General features: G+C 42.7%; 1 protein-coding gene across 3 annotated transcripts in view; it reads left to right on the forward strand.

Annotated features, from left to right (window-relative positions):
• Positions 1-20,280, forward strand: part of Sec23ip (SEC23 interacting protein) — a 49,975-nt gene extending 29,695 nt beyond the window's left edge. Inside the window, exons 13-19 of one of the 3 annotated variants that reach the window (XM_055608846.1) lie at positions 1,813-2,010; positions 8,030-8,185; positions 8,529-8,631; positions 9,503-9,688; positions 10,331-10,493; positions 11,069-11,193; positions 18,486-20,280. In XM_055608846.1, the coding sequence (XP_055464821.1) occupies positions 1,813-2,010; positions 8,030-8,185; positions 8,529-8,631; positions 9,503-9,688; positions 10,331-10,493; positions 11,069-11,150 (888 nt within the window). In that variant the 3' untranslated portion in view covers positions 11,151-11,193; positions 18,486-20,280. The remainder of the gene's footprint in view (positions 1-1,812; positions 2,011-8,029; positions 8,186-8,528; positions 8,632-9,502; positions 9,689-10,330; positions 10,494-11,068; positions 11,194-18,485) is intronic. The other 2 variants (XM_055608845.1, XM_055608847.1) reach the window with 2 other exon arrangements.
• Positions 20,281-20,946: the final 666 nt, after the last annotated feature.

Here is a 20,946-nt window from a genome sequence, read left to right on the forward strand (position 1 = left end):
CAGTGATAAATTGCTTGGATATATAAGCTATGGCATTTTGAGCATGTTTGGAAATGAATAAAGATCTATAGTATAATTTCACTTTTTAAATTCAAATGTAATTGCTTTCAGATGAACCATGAAACTTTGCCAGCCACTTTGCATTGATTGCTTTGTGTTGTTCACAGGTAAAATTGTTGACAGATGAAGAAGATAATACTGTTTTAGTGACTTACTGTCACTGAAATCATGGGACTAAAATTGGCCAGTTGTCTTTTAACAAGGATATCAAATATGCATGGCCTGGGTTCTGTTGTTCCCTCTGTAAACCATCTTCGTCATTTTCTTTTGAAAAGGAATGGTTTTAGGATTGGGAATATTGTCAGCTACCTCTGTATATGTGGGTTCATTTGCACATCAAATTGCTGCCAATGACTCTAGGGGAGCTAAATAGCTCTTGGCAGTAAGTCAACGCATAATTTCTTCAGATAGCTCTCTTAGCACCTAGAATATTAAATTCTGTGAATATAGTAAAAGGTAACACTGAATGAGAACGCAAATTGTACCTGGAAGAACCCTGAAAAGTTTAGATTTTTAGGTTTTAGGTTGCACCACTGCATACCAGACAAGGGGTGAGATAACCAGCTGTGCAAAATAACAGTAGTGGGGTTGGTCACCCAGGCTGCTGACTGGACGGTCTTTGACTTTATTGTCCTTCCTGTTAACCAGTTGGACTACTTCCTTGTTTTCTTAGCACTTTGGAATTAATTATTAGAAAAGAACATTTTAGCTAACTGTTTTGTTTAGCTGCTGTTAAACAAAGAACACAATCCTTCCCAGCCTAGGGAGCAAGGGGCTTTGTCCCTCTGGATAAAGAGGTCCACCTTGACATATGTGTGCCTTCTCTTGACATGGTGTGCAGTCAGGGTATGCTTATCAACCATTGGGAATGGGCTTCATCTCATCAGCATTAGCATCTTTTATATATTTGCCCTATAGCTTTTGCTGTTTACTTGCAGAAATGCATAGCTCTTAGAGTGTTCTGGGTGGTGAATTTTGACAGCTGAGCACCTGAGTAGTCACTCAGTACCTAAAACAAGAAAAGGATATGTGTTTCTCTTGCTTTTTACTAACTCCTCCCTCTCAGCGAACGCTGGTGTGCTTGTATTCCTTACAGAATGTTTCTGCCTTGACAGTCGTAAGAGTCAGAGTGTATTGTTTTGTGTCTGCCCTCTTATACTTAATAATTTTGAGATTCATGTAAAATAGGCAATATTAGATTGAACTTTAGCTGTTTTTCTTTATTTTGTTTGTTGTAATCTTTATTTTTTTAAGAATTAACCATTTATTAGAGCTAGCATGGCATGTCTTTCCTGATGACAGTGCATTTTCCTGGGAGGCTGGCCAGATCTCTCAGCAGCTAAGTGAGCTTGCTGCTCTTGCAGAAGGAGCCAGGTTAGGTTCCCCGCACCTGAATGGAGGCAGCATCCTCCTGTCATTCCCGCTCCGTGGACACACATAAGTAAAACTGTTAAGAGAACCTTTTCTTTGTGAGAGAACGTTTCTCTGTGTAGCCCTGGCTCTCTCTGTAGACCAGGCTGGCCTCAAACTCAGAGATCCATCTGCCTGTCTCCTGAGTGCTGGGATTAAAGGTGTACACCACTATGCCCACCTCAAAGGTAAATGTTGTTAAGAGGTACTTTTCCCCAATAATCCCAGTGTTGTTACTATGACTAAATTACTAAGAATTCCTTAATTGCATGCCAGTATATCTTGTGGTGAGAACTGGACTTTTTGCTCAAGATTGTCTTAAACTGTTCTGGTGTTTCATAGGAGCAGAAAAAAGCAGCATCAGAAAAGAAGGCAGTGATGGCTGCTTTGACAAAAGGACAAGATGAGAGTACTCAGAAAACTAAGGAAATGGCTTCTCCCTCTTCAGAATCAAATGAATCAAAGAGGAAGCTTTCAGTTGGGGCTTGTGTGTCGTCTGTACGTGTTGATTATGAGTCTTTTGAAGTCGGCACAGGACAGGTGAGCACATGTTGACTAAACTAACATTTTAGGTTGGAAGTGCATATTTATCATTTGGTCTGGCTTTATGTTTGAAAATAGCTATATAGCATGCATTTGGAACTGTGCACAGAGAGCTGGTTTTCTCTTAGTAAACATTTTATGCTCTTTGATAATGCTCAGGAGATGCCACATATTTAGATCATGTCCTCTAACATGTCCTCTAACTTCGGTAACTGTTCTTTAGTTTTTACACTATTCATAAATTTGTAGTATTAGTCTCATAATTGCTAACAACACAAAGGGCTGGAGTTATGAAATCATGTTCAGAATATGCACATTTCTGTGTGAGCAATTGGCTGTATTCACTCATTATATGTTTTCTGCTACTAATAATTGTTGTCCTGGTGGAAATTCCTATAAAAAGTGAACAAGTCATTGATAACACTACATTTAATAAGATAGTCCAATGTATTTTTATTTGAGTTGCACAGAGTATTGAAACACCCTTAGACCATGCCTCTGTCATACAGGGACCTGTTCATATAGGGACCTGCTCATATAGGGACCTGTTAGTCTAAGAGAGTTCAGAAAGCACAGCCTGGAACTCGGCATTGATACATGCTCTTCAGGCTTTTAAGTCCAGTTCCTTCCTAAAGGTTTTATTTTTAGGGCTGGGGAGATGGCTCAGCGGGAAAAGTGCTTGTCAAGCATGCACAAGGACCTGAGTGCAAGTTTCCAGAACCCGTACAAAGCTGGGTGTGGTACGCACTTCTGGAATCCCAGTGTTCCTAAGAGGAGCAGGGGTTGGAGACAGGAGGATCCCTAGACACTTATAGGCCAGCTAACCTGGCATATGCAGAAGTAAACAACAAATAAGGAGGAAGGAGAGGATTAACACCCAAGGTTGTCCTGTAACTTATACACCATGGCATGCATATGCCCAAACTTTTACACAGAAACATGTACACACATATAGTGCGGTTTTTTAAAAAAATTATTATTGCATGTGTTTGTTTATTTTATGTATGTGATCATGCCATGATACTGGACATGGAGATGGGAGACCTGTGGGAGTTTGTTCTCTTCTACCCATGTGTGGCCTGGGACTCCAATTCAGGCCCTCAGGCTTTGTAGCAGGCGCCTTTACTCTTGCTGAGTCATCTTGTTGGCCTCAAATTATCTTACTTTGTTGCCAGGAATGATGGAACATGTCTTTATAGGTAGGTGGCTCTCTGTGAGTTCAAGGCCAGCCTGGTCTACACAGTGAGTTTCAGCCAGAGTAATCTAATGAGACCCCGTCTTTATTAAAAAAAAAAAAAAAAAAAAAAAAAAGTCTTTCCAAGCATGAGCAAACCAGAGCAAGTATTGACAAAGAGGGAAGCTTCCTTATCTCCTTGTGGGGCCAGCACCAAAGGGCTCTGAAACCCTTGGGGTCACAGCATGAAACTAGACTCATCATTTTCTTGGAGTGGTAGATCCATAGGAGAAGAGGAATCCAATATTTTTTAAATTTTATTTATTTGTTTGTTACAGTTTATTCATTTTGTATCCCAGCTGTAGGCCTCTCCCTCATCCCCTCCCAATGCCATCCTCCTTCCCTTATTCCCTCCTATCCCCCTCCCCAAGTCCACTGATAGGGGAGGTCCTCCTCTCCTCCATCTGACCCTAGCTTCTCAGGTCTCATCAGGAGCACTCTGCCCAAAGTTTGGCTATGAGTCTCAACATCTTCTTTAATACCCTAGGAATCCAATACTGCAGGTCTAGTTTTTGGAGTGCTTTCCTTTTTTTAAGATCAGTTTTTAATTATGTATCCTGTGTGTGTGTGGAGGTGGTGGTATGTGTGAGTGCAGGTGTCTGCAGAGTCCACAAGAGGACATCAGATCTCCTGGAGCTAGAGTTATAGATGCTTGCATTGCAGGTGCGGGGAACCCAACTCTGGCACTCTGGAAGAGCAGTACTTAGTCTTAACTGCTGAGCCATCTCCCTGAACCTTTAGAGAGTGCTTTTATTTGAGTCTTATCTCAGAAAGGTAAAGGTTGGTTGACCCAGCCCAGGACACAAGCCACATCTGTGGTTGGTGGGCTGAGGTAGGCAGACAGGAGGTTGTTGGGTAATGCAAAAAGTACCACAGTGTGCATTGTTTATTGCCAGAAAGCCATGAAAAACAGATAAACAAAAGTTGTCTGTTTTGATACAAGGCCTCAGTATGAAGCCCTGGCTGGTCTAGGACTTACTGTTGTAGTCCAAGTTGGCCTCAGATTCATTGAGTCTACTTACTTCTGCCTCCAGAGTACTGGGATTAACGATTCTCATCACCAAACCCAGCAGCAAAATAATTGTTTTTTGTTTGTTTTTAAAAGACAACGGTAAACTTTCATTAGTCATAACTAACCGTTATTAACTATTTGAACAGTCTTTCCAAACTTGTTTGAGGCTTTGTTTACATACTGTCTTGCTTGGGATTGCTCTGGCTTCGATGAGACACTGCTGGCACTGGTTTTTAGCTTTATTTACCTTTCTTAATCCTCTTTTTCCCCACTCCACACCAAGCCCTTCCAACACTCCAACACCAGGTAGGAGAGAGGGGACACAGTTCTCTTAGCTGCTTCCTGCTGGTCAGGGTCATCAGGTTTCTTGGGGGAAGTCCAATCTTTGTTTCAGGAGATCTCCAACTTCTTCCCTCAAACTGTCTCAGCAGCAATCAGGAGCAAGAGTGGGGAACCCAAGCAGCCTTCTTGTTTCTTGGAGCTCTTCCTGCCTACAAGCCTGCCCAGAGGCCGTGGAAACTTGATACTGGAAGTGCTTGGAACAGGCCAGGGTGGTAATTTTGTGAAACTCTGGCTCTTAGTTACCGGGTGTTCTCCCTTTTTACTGATGGCATTTTTGCTTTCCAAGTATTTCAACCTCTACCTGCAAATTTTCTATTTGCACTGCCAACTCTGCCATTCTTTCTAAAATGAGCGAACCCTGCTTTACTTTTTACTTTTTTATTTATTTTTTTTATCTATTTTTTGTTTCTCAAGCCCAACCATTCTCACAACCTTCTTTAAAATACAATGCAGATCGAGAAAAACCAGAAGATCTCCTCTAGGAGTAAAGTGGGAGAGAAAGCACAGTAGCAGCTGCAGTAAACCTTTTGCTCATATCTTGAAACAGTATATTCATTTCTCTGTACCCTGCTGTCTCCTCCAGAGCATTAGAAACCAGATTTTCCAGCATTCCAAGCCCCACAGTAGGTGCCACCTGTAGGCACTAGTTTTTCAAACACTACCTAATATGGGGGTTCCTTAAAGCTTATACCTCCCTTCTAATTCCCAGTCCTAGGTAGGGGAAAACGAAGGTTGTAAAGGAAATTTCTTCTTGCTGAGTAGGGTCGTATGTCCTTTTGGGGGTAATATCAATATCCGTGGTTAGGAAAGCCAGAAGAAGTCCAGGTAACCAGCAAGTGCAGCAAGCAGTCCTCTGTCTCCTCCAAGCCACCACCCCTTCTTCCTGTGGGCTTCTTCCTTCAAGCCCTCAGCATTCAACTAATCTCAGCTGGCAAAGACCACGCTCTACACGAAACAATTAACAGGTGTGGAGAAACTAAAATCTCCCACTTGTGATTATAACAAAAACATGTTTATATATCATAAACCAAAATGTCCACAACAAAACACCATGACAAAAAAGCAAGTTGGGGAAGAAAGAGTTATATTTAGCTTACACTTTTACAGTACTGTGAAGTGAAGGAAGTCAGGACAGGAACTCAAACAGGGAAGGATCCTGGAGGTAGGTACTGACTCTGAGTCCAAGGAAGGGTGCTTCTTACTGGCTTACTCCCCATGGCTTGCTTAGCCTGCTTTCTTATAGAACCCCAGGACCACCAGCTCAAAAGTCGCCCCGCCCACAATAGGCTGGACCCTCCCCCATCAGCATTAAGAAAATGCTTTACATCGAGATCTTATGTAGGCTTTTCCTCAATTAAGTTTCCCTCCTTTCATATAACTCTAGTTTGTGTGTCAAGTTGATATAAGACTAGCTAGCACACAGGCATATCTTAACAAAAATTGAGGAATCTTGTGTATAATGTTTTGTTGTTTTGAGCAGCATATTACCAATACATTCTTATATAGGTTTTCCTCTAGCTTCACTTGTAATGATGTGTTAGTTTCTGAGGACTGCTATGAAAAACAGTACTACATCCTGGGTGGCTTTGAACAGTGGTTTGTTATCTCCCAGTCTGGAGGTGAGGGCGCTTAGCAGGCCAAGTCTGAAACTTGCAGGCCATGCCTTCCTGTCTGTCCCCAGCTTCTCCTTGTTTATCAGCCATCTTTATCAGTAATCCATGCATCACTTCAGACCTCCATTTTCACCTCTTTACCCCTGTGCCCTCACATTGTCTTCTCTCCTGTAGCTCTGCCCTAACCTCCACTTTCCTTGGTAGGCAAGGCGTGCTGGTATGGACTTGGTTCTCGTCATCGTTTGTTTCTAAGTAAAGCCACATTTTATGCTGCGGGAGATCAGGGCTCCAACACATTTGGGGGGGTGGGGCAGGCCGGGCATACAGTTGAACACATGCGGAACATAGCTAGTTCTAGTTTTTAACCCTTTTAAGCAATCCAGTGCTATTTTAGACCATATTTTTGGGTGGTTGTTTATGTGTGCAGCTAGACTGATAAATGTATACTTTCACAGTTACTGCCACTTCTTTTCTTTTTCTCTTTTGAGACAGGGTTTCCCTGTGTAACAGCCCTGGTTGTCCAGGAGCTCACTCTGTACAACAGGCTAGCCTACACCTTGCAGAGATCCACCTGCCTCTGCCTCCTGAATACTGGGATTAAAGGTGTGTCCACTGTGCCTAGCCTTTTCTCTCTCTCTCTGTCTCTCTTTAATGAATTGTGTGTTTATGTGTGGAGGCTGGACGACAACTTTGGATCTGACATTTATGAGCAATGACTTGCTTTCTTTGAGACAGTGTCTCTCCTTGATCTGTAAGTCATGGGTTTGGCTAGACTGGCTGGCCAGCATCTTCAGGGTGCTCCTGTCTCCACCTCACAGCATGGGGAATTCAAGTATGCACGACCACATCTGCCATCTTCATGTGGGTTTTAGGGATCAAACCCAGATTCTCATAGTTGCAAAGTAGGTGTTTTCTCGATTAAGCCATCCTAAGTTCGATTGTATTTTTTAAGCCATTTCTTTCCATCATAAGTTAGATTTTATCTGATTTCTATAGAATTACTCATTTCTTATATGCTTGTAATCTCTGTAGTTTGACAGCTAAGGCAGGAGGTTGCACACTCCAGGCCAGTGTGAGCTTACATATATATCAGGTCAGCTTCACAGTGAGAACTTAGCAAAAAATATAAAAAGAACAAAAAGAAAAATATTAAAAATCTTTGACTATTAAGGCTGTTAGCCTCTTGTCTTTTAAATTTGTAAAGGTTTTTTTTTTTTTTTTGTTTGATTTTTAAAATTTCTTTTGGAGACAGGGTGTTATATGTCTTGGCTGGTTTCTAAATCACTGTGTATCCAAGCACGACGCTGAGCGGTTCTTATCCTCCAATTCTCGAAGGAGAAGGCAGAATTATAGTGGGATTAACACAGAGTGCTCAAGATCAAAACCCCTCTTTCTGCTGATAATCACTTTCTGTGGCCTTGGTTTTCTATTCTTCACTATATTTAATTTGGTATTGTGGAGATCTCTACCTTATAACTTTAGCAGAGGCATAGATATTAAGAAACTTGGCCAAGAGTAGAAGCGGGCCCAAGCAGAGTGACTGTAGGTTCTTCAGTTTGAACCATAGTTAATGTCATACTTCTATGCTGTTATATTAGACCTTAGAAGTAGAGCAGAGGGTGCAGTAGACTCCAGAATTACAGCGGGGAATTCTTACCTTTCTCAGCTCACAGCAGCTATCTCTTAGAGGCTTCTGTATGTTTGTGAGCTAGTGCAGATCCAAGAACATTTAAAAATTTAAAAGGTTTTTGTATATGTGACCTTGGAAGGATTTTTTTTTTTAAATGTTGTGTTTTGTTTTGTTTTTTTTCCTAGGTTTCTGTTGCTTACCACTCACTAGACTTTGAACCGGAAATTTTCTTTGCCTTGGGCTCGCCAATTGGCATGTTTCTCACTATTCGAGGTGTGGACAGGATTGATGAGAACTACCGCCTTCCTACCTGCAAAGGCTTCTTCAATATTTACCATCCGGTCAGTGGCTTGAATTTATAGTAAGAAATAAGTTCATCCAGGGAGATTCTCAGGTTCTTACTAAAAGCAGTCATGATTTTTAAGCTCAGCTTCTATCCTAAGAGGCTGACAACACTTTTCAAAAAGTATTTCTACCAAAAAGCTTTTACTTAAAGGAAAAAAAGTATGTTTGTTGCTTTGCTTGCAAAGTAGTTTCACCTACAGATCAAAACTCTTACAATTGCCAGTAGCTAGGTAAGGTGTGGGAGAAGTCAGTCTCTGGTCCCGCTTAGCTGTGTGCCTCCCTAACTATGGCGCGCGACTTCAGTAAGCATTCATGGGTCCCTGCTTTTCCTCCCTGCAGCTCGATCCAGTGGCATACAGGTTAGAACCTATGGTTGCTCCAGATTTGGACTTAAAGGCTGTTCTCATTCCACATCACAAAGGCAGAAAGAGACTTCACTTAGGTAAGGAACAAATGCTGTGTACGGACATAGAGGATTAGGAGTTCAGGTTGCGCTAAGTCACACCAAAACAATATTGTAATCTGTAGTGAATTAAGACAAATATAAACATTTATATGTATGTCTTCGTGTGAGCATGGGCCACACGTGCCACTGTGCCGTGTGGGATCAGAAGACAGTCTTCAGGACCAATTCTCTCTACATGGCCCTGGCTGCCCTGAAGCTTACTAGGTAGACCAGGGCTGGCCTTGAACTCAGAGATCCATCCACCTGCCTCTCCCTCCCGAGTGCTGGGCCCACACCCAGCCGTTACAGGCATGTTTAAAACGTTTCCAGTAAAAATGTATAGGATTTTATTATGTTATGGTGTTTGAACTTCTTTTTGAGAAAAACTTTGTAGGTTTGGGACGGATCAAATTGTTGAAAAGAAGTGGTTGGGGTGGCAGATGTCTGTGATCCTAGTGCTCAGGAGTCTGAGATGTGAGTATCACCCTAAGGTTGAAGCTCCAAGACCAAGTGTCAGAAAACAAGCAAAAAAAAGGACAGGCATGGTAATGCATATCGATAGCTGTAGCACTTGGAGGTTGAGGCAGGAGGATTTCTAGTTTAAGGCCAGCCCTACATAGTGAGACCCTCTCTCTCAAAAAAAAAAAAAAAAAAAAAAAAAAACAACCAAAAAACCAGAACAAAAACCCCAACCAACACCCCCAATCAACATTTTTACCCCATTGAAGATTCTTGGTTCCAAGAAGTTCCCAATTATTTAAGGGAGGAGGAGGAGATCCTGGTTTACCTGAGGATATGGTTAACCTTTATTTCTGTGGCACAGAACTCCAGTGGCTGATTAATGTGTGTGTCATCTGAATCTGTTTAGAGTTGAAAGAAAGCCTTTCTCGAATGGGGTCCGATTTGAAGCAGGGCTTTATCAGCTCTCTGAAAAGTGCTTGGCAGACACTCAATGAATTTGCACGTGCCCATACCTCTTCTACTCAGCTGCAAGAAGAATTGGAGAAGGTGGTCAATCAGATCAAAGAGGAAGAAGAAAAGCAAGTAGTTGAAGGTAAATTTGTTATCTAGGACATACGATGTTAAAGAGCGTAGTGCTTGTAGATTGTTGGAGAGTTTTCCTTTCCGGATCCTGTCAGATTGGATAAACCTTCCATGTAAAGGAGACCATGTCCTGATAAACTGCCCTGTCAGATGCACCTGCTAACTAACTTTTACCTGCTATTGGCTTTTCTCTGCAATTTTAAGATTTTCTTTTTTTCTTCTTTATATTCTTTGGGCTGGGATAGAATATGAGTTGAGAGCTAAGTTCATATTTGGTCTTTGTGAAGACTTCCTGAGGTTCCCACCCTTCTGCTCTTGCTAAACTGTGTTCTTAGACCCCGTATGCAAAGTCAGGTCATCATGCTTTGTGATTTTCAGGTTCTAATTCTATTTCTTTTTTTTTCTCTGCGATGCTCTCTCACCCGTTCAACTTCTCTCAGCTGCTGGCTCTCTGTCCTCTCTCTCTCCCTGGGAACCAGCCCCTCTTCCCCTGTTCTTTGGAGGAATGGGGAATGAGCCTGGTAGCTCCCCAGTTGCTACTCCCCAGTTGCTACGTGTGTCAAGCTATATTCACTGAACTCAGAGAGTCAGCTAAAGTCAGAGGATAATGATTAAATGATTGACTTTGATATTGAAATGATTTAAATTCTAGCAGAAAAGATTGTTGAAAGTCCAGAATTTTCCAAGGATGAGGACTACTTAGGAAAGGTTGGAATGTTAAACGGAGGCCGCCGGATTGATTATGTTCTTCAAGAAAAGCCAATAGAGAGTTTTAATGAGTATCTTTTCGCCCTTCAGAGTCACTTATGCTATTGGTAAGTATTCTTCACTTTGATTCCCTTTGAAGGGCTTTAGCTGGCACAATGTTTTCACTGTGGTGAGGGTCATTTACTAATTGCCCATTTGTGATGGACTTAATAGATTTACCCATTGAATTCATACATTCGAAAACGCCCCCCCCCCCCCTTAAGGTGTTGTTTGCTTGCTTGCTTGCTGGTTTTATGTTCAGAGTGGAGATACTAAGAAAGAATTGGTTAGCAGTTTGCATTTCTGACTTGTTAACAGCCTTTCTAAATCTGCATAAAATTTGAGTTATCCACCAGGTGGCACTGTGTCATGTGCATTTGGCCAGAGACCAGTGGACCTTGCATGCTGTGTTTCATGGCAGGCATGTAAAGGCCTTAAAAGCATTCTAATGTATGTGCCCATCACTAAGGAGAGTTCAGCGTGATTGGAGTCCAGACAACTCTTAAAGACTGTTCTTGCTCCACTACTTTGCTTTGGTCTGCCCATCTCGGAGCTACTGGAATAGCGTATGTGGCATTTATGTCCACTGTGTAGATAGTAACATTTACTAATTGTTTCTTAAGTGTTGTTTAATTTCTGACAGGGAATCTGAGGATACTGCCCTCCTGTTACTTAAAGAAATTTATCGAACAATGAACATCAGTCCGGAGCAGCCCCAGCATTGAGCAAACTTGCATTTTACCATGTGAGTTAATCATTATTAAATGTGTAAGTGCTGATTTTTGTGTTATTGGAATTTTGGGGTCCTTTCATGATTGTCAAATGATAGAGGGAAATAATTTTTTTTCTCCCGATTTTTAGTCTCATTAATAGAAGAATTTAGGAGTGGACTAAAATGGAAGCTTAAGGATGATTTTTACTAGTGTTTAAAAGAAAAAGTCTCAGCCAAGTGGGGTGGCACACACCTTTAATCTCAGCATTCAGGAGGCAAAGGCCTGTGGGTCTCTGTGAGTTCGAGGACAGCCTGTTCTACAGAGTGAGTTCCAGGATAGTCAGGGCTACACAGAAAAATCTTGTCTCAAAAAACCACAGAAAAAAGAAAAAGTTTTCGAGATAAAGTCAGCAGTAAGAGTAGAATGGAGGAGAAAACGGGGGGACGGCCTTTTAAGCTGGCACAGTGGTCAGATATGGTAGACAGACAGCTATATGGTGGGGAAAGATGCTGTGGTAAGGATGTCCAAAGTGCCAGGAACAGGCAGACTTCAACTCAGGCCAGCATCTGAAAGAAGAGGCAGGAAAAGGAAAATTGTGCCTTTGTGACTCAGAAAGGTGGAGACCCAGCCAGGTTTATGGTGCCTCAAAGGGACTTAGTCTGGTGGAAGGGGTGGGAGGTGGAGTAGAATTTTGGGGAGAAAAGAAGATACAGCTTCTTATTAAAGGGGAAATTATTCTGGCTATCTCTTTACATGATCTAAGGCGAACCCACCTTTGATGACCAGGTGGTTAACCTCTCCCAGGCCAGTAACCCGTGTTCTTAACTAGAACGAGTTTTCTCTTCGCAGCCCTTTATTGCATTTGAGTCTGAGATCTGTGTGTGAAGTGGTTCTTTTTCACGGTTGCAGTTACTGCTGTTGTTTTGTTGCTATTTAAATTCAGAATAGTGATAATAAGGAAAGAAATGGGTTTATAACATAGATCTTAGTGTAATTTTTTCCAGAGCTAGGTGTAGTCCATGACTGTGATTCCAGAACTTGGGAGTCTGAGGCAGGAGGAGCTCGAGTTTGAGGCTAGTGTGGGCAATATACTAAGACACTACACAAGCAAACAAGCAAGCAAGTAAAGAATTTAAAATCTTTCCCAAATATGAATAGAATTTGGGTTCTTTTATTTTTATTTATTTATTTTTTTAATTTTGATATTTTTCAAACAAGGTTTCTCTGTGTAGCCCTAACTGCCCTGCTGGAACTCAGGCTGACCTTGAACTCAGAGATCAGGCTGTCTTTGCCTTCTGAGTGCTAGGACTAAAAGCCTGCATCATCACCACCCAGTTTATCTTTAATTCTTGTGAAAATAGATTCAAGGTATGGCAATTAGGGATTCCTTTGTCTGTCGGTCCTAGAGCACAGTTTATTGATTTCTCCTCTGCACCAGGAAGGGGTCCTCTGTTGAAAGATAGCGCTAGGCACTCCGTATTTATTCCTACTACCCAATAGCTGTAGGATGTCCTGACCGCAGACATTATGTCCATGGTCATGTCCGGGATGAATATGGGGACAGTGTCTATGGAATGCAAAGGTGCCGGGTGGCGGTGCACCTGTAACCCCAGCACTTGGGAGGGAGGCAGGAGGGTCTCTGCGAGCCTGCTGTGCAGACCGAGTTCCCGCACAGCCAGAGCTATACAGAGAAACCCGGTCTTGAAAAAGAAAAACAAACAAACAAACAAAAGCAAAGGCATGCTGGACGTGGTAGCACATGCCAGTAGTCACAGTCCTTGAGTGGATGAGGCAGAAAGATTGTGAATGTGAACCCAGCCTGGACTACATAGTGCCCCAGACCAAAGGAATGTCCAAACATTGGCTCAACCTCTTGACTAAGGCCTGTGTTCCATGTCCCATTCAGCCCCTGGTCTATATGTAAAGGTAATATATAAGTGCTTTTGATCTTATAGCTCACACCTTCTCTATGTGGTCTATGAACACAGAGAAAGTGGTGAGGTCTGCAAGTCAGCCATGCTGGGTGGTGCTAACTGTCTTTCCAAGACACAAGGTACCTGTGTTCCTTACTAGGTTATGGAGTTTTTAAGGAAAATAAGAACCAGCCAGGTTTGGAGGCCCATACCTTTAATCCTAGCCTTCAGGCAGATAAAGATCAAGGCCAGCCTGGTAGATATAGGAGTTTCAGGACATCGAGGGCAACTTGGGAAAGGCTGAGGCAGGAGGATCACCATGAGTTCAAGGCCAGCCTAGGTCTAGGAACTGAGTATGTAGCTCATACACTCCAGTGTTTGTCTAGCATACATGACACCCTGTGTTTGGTTCCAAGCACCCCACCTGTGACCCCAGTGCCCTAGGTGGGTGATCTGGAGTTGCAGAGGCCCACAGTCAGCTGCAGCCAGGCGACTAAGCCCTTGTCTCAGATACACACTCCACACTAAGCCAGTGAGTTCCAGGCTAGCTTAGGCGTAACGTGAGACCCTGTCTCAGAAACTAAACCAAAGGATTAAAAAATAAAATAGTAGACTTTTTTTTAAAGTAAGAACATTTAAAGCCTCTGAAAGAGTGAGACTCCAAATCAGAATTCTAAATTGTCCAATCAAAAATAGTTTCTAAAACATTTTAGTTTTCTGCCAGTGAATGGTACACGAACATTCCCTGTAGCCCCATCCTTCTTACTGCATTTTTTGAATGAGTTATTTTGTTTTTAATATTGTACATGTATCTGTATGTGTGTGTGCCCATGTATGCTCATGCATGTGCATAGGCCGGGGCATCAGATCCTCCGGTAGGTGGCTCTGAGCCTTCTTAGGTACCTGCTGGGAACCAGATTCAGATCCTCTGCAAGAGCAGAACATGTGCTCTTAACTGCTGAGCTCTCTTTCCTGCCCTTCTCATTTTAAAGAGCTAACCATTTTTTAGTGGGATTCCTTTAAAGATTTTTTTATGTGTGTGTGCAAGTGTTTATACATTTTAAAACAAAGAAATCTCATTCAATATTGTTTTGCAATTGGATGTTCTCACCTAACCGGCTTTCATATCCAAAGGTCCATATTAGCACTTGCAGATCTTTTTTATTCTTCTTAATGGTGGCATGTAGTCCTTTGAATGGCTATGGTCTACTTAACTAGTTTCCTGATTTGAATATTAAACAGTTTCCAGTGGCTCCAGACACCAGTTTATGGTTGGGGAGAGTAGTAAACCAGGTTATATCCTCACTTCCATTGAGTGAAGATTGGCAGTAAAGTTGTACTCCAGTACAATTGCAAATGCCAATATTGGTAGGTTTGATGGGACAAGAATACAGGAAGTGACGGGATGACTGGCGTTCTTTCTTGGCAAAGACTGGGTTGATGTTATTTGAGCTGAATTTTGGGTAGAAGAAGATTAGCGCATGTGGTTGTTGGGGAATAGCGGCTGCAGAGGTTCCAGACAAGGACAGCCCTGTTGATGTTGAAGGACAGAAAGCAGACTGGAGCTTCAGAGATGGAGTGAGAAAAGAGGCAAGGATTCTTATTATGAGGAGATTGATTCTAAGCATCACAAAGACATTGAAAAAGGGGGGGGGGTATCATGGTTTAATTTAAGTCTTACTTACGGTTTCTTTTGCTGTGGTAAAATGCCACAACCAAAAGCAAGTTGGGGAAGAAAGGGTTTATTTCATCTTTACAGCTTACATCCATCCAGGGAAGTCAGGGCAGAAGCTGATGGTGAGACCGTGGAGGGGTGCTGCTTACTGGCTTGATCCTCATGGCTTGCTTAGTTTGTTTTCTTATGTACCCGAGGATGACCACCCATAGTAGGCTGGTCCCTCCAAATGTATCTGGAATGTTTTCTCCATAGAGGTTCCCTCTTCCCAAATGACCCTAGTTTGTGTCAAGTTGACATAAAACTAGCCAACAGTGTCTACTTCAGAGGCCTGCATGGGTGCTGGGTAGAAGGTAGACAATATGGGTAATGGAGGGAAGGAAGGCCAGTATTGACTTGGGCTCTGGCCACAGGAGAGGGCTGGTGATTGTTATGGTGGTAGAGTTGGTCACAACTCACTGACTGTGTGACTGTGATGACCCCTGTGGGTTTTGATGAGCTGTTGAGTACATGGTGGTGCTTTTTCCTGGTAGGGCACATTGAGGAAGCAGATGTTTTGGGGGTGAGAGTGATGGGGAATGGGTTCTGTTTTGTTGAGTCAGTAGTTGATAATGCTGGTCTGAAGGTCAAAAGAAAACTCAGAGCTAAAGATGGCTTTAGAGGCATTGGCATATATTTGCCACCCAAAGACTCAGTTGGTTAAGGTCACCTTGAAGGAGTGGAGGGGAAGAGGAGGAGTCCCTGAAGGAAAAGAAAATTCCAGGAGTTGAGCCCACCAGTGGTCAAAAGTGAAAAGGAGCTTTGTCAGGAAGGTAATAGAAGTAAGGCAGTGGGACTAGTTGGGATAGAAAGGTGTTTGTTGGTAGGGACGGCCCAGAACTGAGGGGAGCTGAACTTTGGATGAAGGGGATACTGAGGTGTGGGCATTTGGAAAGGCAGGGAGCCCGCAGCTGTATGTGGTCAAGAGCTGAACTGTAGGAATGGAGCAGGGCAGTAATGTGTGCAGGTGTGTGCAGGGTGGGAGGTGCTCTGACGGGACTGCCTTCTCTTTAGCGTGTGGGAAGTTCTTTGCTGAGAGTAAGGCTAGCCTGCTGGGAGAGTTGAAGAGAGAAGAGCAGACAGATAGCTCAGCGTGGGAGAAAGGTATTAACCAGCCAAGTGTGATTGGATTTTATTGCAGGCTTAAATGCCCACTGACATTTTGATCACAAATTTGAAGTTAAGTACTTTGGTGCAATTGCCTGGTTTCTCTTGCCATGTTCTGCTACCTGGGCAAGGTTTAAGAGTTTACCAAGGATAAGCAAGTGGGACAGGAAGAGAGACACAAGAAGTACGGGTGATGTAGGGAGCTGGTGGCAGGATGGGGGTAGACTTCCTGCAGTGGGGTCAGCTGAGGCATTAACCACGCATGGAGGACAGGAGGCTTTGGGCAGAGAATCGTGTGTGTGGAGCAGCCATTGCCGAGGCTCTGGTTTGCCCTGTGACAGGATCCACTGGAGCTGTGTCACATGAGGTTCAACAAACACTTCATGTACTTGGAAGCAATGTTTTCAAGCATCTTCTTTAGATTTATTTTATGTGTATGCATGTGTGCCTGAGAAGGAGGAAGGAAGGAGGGAGGGGAGATAGAGTGTGTGTGTGTGTGTGTGTGTACCATGTACATGCAGGAGCTGGTGGAAGCCCGAAGAGGGTATTGGATATCATGGAGCTGGTGGTTATGAGCTGCCTGACATGGAATAGAAGTTTTCTGAAAGAGCAGCAAGTGCTTTTAATGGCTGAGCCATCTCTCAGCCCCAGCTTTTCTCTAAGTTTATATATTTTATGTTGTTTGCTGTCTTGTTGCCTGTTAGATATTATATTATTTTACCACTTCAGCCTACATACATGTCTGTGTTGGGGTGTACATTTCTATAGACATGTTTGTGGTACCAGAAAGTGAATATAGTGTCTTACATATGCTCTACCACCAAGCCCATGCTCAGCCCTGTTTATCATTTTTGTTTGTCTTTATAAATGGATTTTATATACATGTGGTTCAACTTTTTTTTTTAGATATCTTAAAACTTTTAAGTTAACATTTATTTATTTATTTATCTATCTATCTGTCTATCTATTTATTTATTTCTTTTTGGGGGTGTGTGTGTCACGCATGGTGCCTATGTGGAAGCCAGTGGGCAGCGCTGCTGGCGTAGATTCTCTCTTTGCATCATGAGGTCCTGGGACTTGAACTCAAGTTGTAAGCACCATTACCCATCTGAGCCATCTTACTGACCCTTTTTGAACAGGTTTATTGCATTCCGTTTTATAGTTGTACTATTTATTATTTTTTCCTCCATTGTTGAGTATTAGGTGATTTTTTTTTTTTTTTCTTACCAAATTTCACTGTTATACATAATTTTGACATGTAGTGTTAGGGTCCGAAAATCCCAGTCAACCCAAGCAGGCACAAGAGTCCAGCAAAACAAAATCTTTATTTGAATTTGGCTTCAGAAACTGTCCAGTCAGGTACAGCAGCACAGACTCGGGAGCTGACTGCATCTTTGAATGTTCATCTTAGTAAGTATTTAAGCAGATGACAAAAATTTATTGTACTCAGAACACTACTGATCAACCAGGGCTGCGGAACAGACTGGGGAGCTAAACTGGGACACAGAGCCAGAATGCTACACAGTTTTTAAGCTTCAGAGCCACAAACATCTGGCCAAGTTATAGTTACATTTCCCCAGCAGTCAGGATTTAGGGATAGGGGATGTCCTTGGGGTTATGTCTTTGTGGTACACTTTCTCTGTTCCCATTGGTTGGTTATTGAACTGTGTTGGAGCCACTTACCTAGCATTCATGTCTTGACTTGCCTCCCAGGATGTCAGTTACCCACACATAGTGGGGCAACTTGCCTAGCATTCATGTTTCTTTCTGACCAGCAGGAAGTCAGTTACCCAGGGAAGTCTTGGGAAGTTAAACTTTATTTGACCCCTATTCAAAATGTCTTCAGTTTGGTTCCTTCTTAAAATAGCTTTACATGCTTTTTGTCTGTTTCTGACTTGAGATAAAGCCCTGAGTCGCACTGTTAGATCTGGAATGTTACTTATTTTGAAAGGCTTTCTGGTCTGTTCTTGCTCAGTTGCGTTGTGCAGAGACCTTTTTAAGTTTCCCTATGTACTGTTAATGTATAATTGCCAGTTTTTCTGACCCTTGCCAACACTAGTGCTGTTTTTGAATTTTTGCCAGTTTTCTTGCCAGAAATTGCCAAGGCATCATTTTGGCTATATTTGCATTCCTAGTGAACTTGAGTAGCTTAATTTAAGTTAATGTATTTCACCTCTCAATTCAATTTCTTTGTCAGTTGCCTCTTGTTGATCTTTTTGCATTTTTCTGGAGGTATGGGATAGGGACTCTGGGTGTGTGTAGTTCATGTAAACCAGGCTAGCTTTGAACTCACAGAGGCCTGCCTGCTTTTGCCTGGTGCTGGTATTAGAGGACTGCACCGCCCCACCCAGCCTTGTTGCGCTTCTTCACCTCGCTGAACTGGTCACAGCCTCCCAATCACCCCCACCCCACCCTCCTTACCCTATTGCTGCCTCAGCCTTTTGGAAGGTGTGTCTGATGACTTGTGCTTGAAGGCTGAGCTCTGGCAGTTGCTTGCATTGTTAGTAAAGTTGAGCATGTGACTGACTCCACACTAGAAGGGACAGACAGCTAGTACTGAGAGTTTGTGAAGTTGGCTGAGGATGTTTTTTAAGACTCTCTTGTCCTTTACAGGAAGTTCCAGCATGAGAGCCATTGCTGAGGGGCTCCTTGATGGCCGATCCCTCTTTGTGTCTGGGATGGATAACAGAAAAGTGACTCAGCCACAGTTGCTAACGTAGACATCTCAGGTGCATTTTTAAAAGGCACAGAACAGAAAGATACTGAAAAAAAAAAAAATCAGTACCATATTTGGACAGTATAGAAGAAAAACTGCAACCATAAAATGATGCTGTGGAAAATTCTCAGATCTGTTTAGTTGTGTAGTTATCAAAATTAAGTGTATCCTAATGAAGAGATATTTGTAGCATGCAAATGGTTATTTCTATTTCTTAAAACTGTTGTTAATGGGCTATTAAACTTATGTATTTCTTTGTATTAACACGTTATTTTTATTTAAATCTGGACCTCTTGAGAAACGGTAGTCATATGATTTCTATGCGAGGCTGGTCATGGTGGCACATGCCTTTACTCCTGGCACTCAAGAGGCGAGGTAGGTGGATCTCTGAGTTTGAGGCTAGCCTGGTCTATGCAGCGTGTCCCAGGACACTCGGGACTACACAGTGAGACTGTCTCCGAAAGGAAAGAAGCTAATGCTGTACTCTACCGGTGAATTGCTCTGAGCTGCCCTGGTGCAGCACTGTTCCTGTTGTGACAAGGCAGTAGCCAAGGCCTCCTCGTCCCAAGCTGAGCTGAGCTGAGCTGAAGCTGGATGCCCTCGCCAAGAAGGAGGAAGCACTTTTTTTCTAGAAACCTTGTGGTGATCTGACCCCTGCTGGGAGGTCACCCCCGCCCCCTCTGGAAATGACAGGCCTTCATCGGGAGCCAGGGTTTCCGTGTCAGCACCCAGCCACTGAAATCCACTTAATTTGAAAACCACATGGAAGGTTTTGTTCTTTCGGTTTAATTTTACTTGCACCAAAGTTTGAAATGACGGATTTACTGTTCCTGGGCTTTAGAGTTGCTGGGTAAAGACTGCTCTGTAACATCATTTTGTTTACTATAAACTCGTTCTCTAGATATTTCCTAACAGACCTTGGGAATGCTGATATCTTTTTTTTTTTTGTTACATAGTGGAAACATTCTATGTCATTTACATGGTTCTCATGGAACATGGAATTTTTTGAAAATAGCATATAATACACATTTTTGTGTATGTATTCTAATTGGTGTGAATAAAACAGTAACATCGATGCTCTTTTTAAACCTGCAAACTGTTGTTTCTCACCTTTTCTTAAGGTGTTCCCTTGTTAACATGTGGACTCTGAGTGATTAATTCATAACTTGATGGAATTAGAGCAGGAAGATTTAGAGTAGTGGTTCTCAACCTGTGGATCCAATCTGTTTGTGGGTCAAATGACCACAAATGACCCCTTCACAGGGGTTGCATACTAGATATTCTTTATATCCTATATTTACATTAAGACTCATAACAGCAAAGTTATAATTCTAAATTAGCAACAAAAATAATTTATGGTTTAGGGTCACCACAACATGAGGAACTGTACTAAAGGGTCACAGCATTAGGAAGGTTGAGAACCACTACTCAAAGGTTGAGTTCCCTTTGACCACTGTTTCCAGTCACCTTGTTGTCTAGCTGAGGTCACAACACTAAATGCCTTTCCCCCGCCGTGAGGCACATTTCCGAGTTGGGTTCTCTTGATTCCCTTTGGCCTTTGCTTCTCTACACCAGGAAAATTACTGTTTGCTTAGTTTCCATATGACTTCCAACACTGGCAAAATAAGGGCAAATGGAGGTTCCTGATGTGTATTTTAATAAAATCTATGTAGCTTTTCCAACTTGTAACAAGTTTGAGTTGTATCTTTCTCTTGTGTCTTGTGAGTCTTGGGCAGAGAAGGGACATTTGGAGCGAGAAGTCCATGCCAGCCGAACGCCCCTTGTTGCTACTTCATTTTAACAATTGGGGAGCATAACAGAACAGACTATGTCAGTGAACTTGCGCAGAGACGTGTTTTTCTATACCTGTCACTTCTCTTTGCCTCCTCAAGACAGTATCTCAAGTAGCCCAGGCTGACCTCAACCTTGGATGACCTTGCAACCTTGGATTCTTCTAAAGGCTGGGATCACAGGTGTGTCTCTACGCCTGGTTTATGCAGTGCCAGGATCAAACCCAGGGCCTGATGACATTGGACAAGCGCCAAACCAACTGAGCTACACCCCAGCCCCAGCCCTGGCAAACACAGGTCTCCGGATTAGCATCTTGTCTACATTGAGCCTCTGAGTCTTTGCTACTGAGTCAGGTGCTTATCAAACATCTGTTGACTAGGAGACTTAAAAAAACGGGGGTAAAGTCAGGTGTCATTGGAAGAGATCTTGGAGGACCACCTAGATCAGTGGTTTGCAGACTGAAAAAGGAGTGGAACTCCTTTCCAAGTACATGTGGTTCAAACCTGGAAACAAGGTGAGCACAGCACTGAGTGAGCGTTCAGGCGTCCCTTTGCTCACCAGTTCCTC

Source organism: Psammomys obesus, unplaced genomic scaffold (assembly GCF_907164565.1).
Source record: "Psammomys obesus unplaced genomic scaffold, mPsaObe1.curated_primary_1811, whole genome shotgun sequence".
Classification (NCBI taxonomy): Eukaryota; Metazoa; Chordata; class Mammalia; order Rodentia; family Muridae; genus Psammomys; species Psammomys obesus.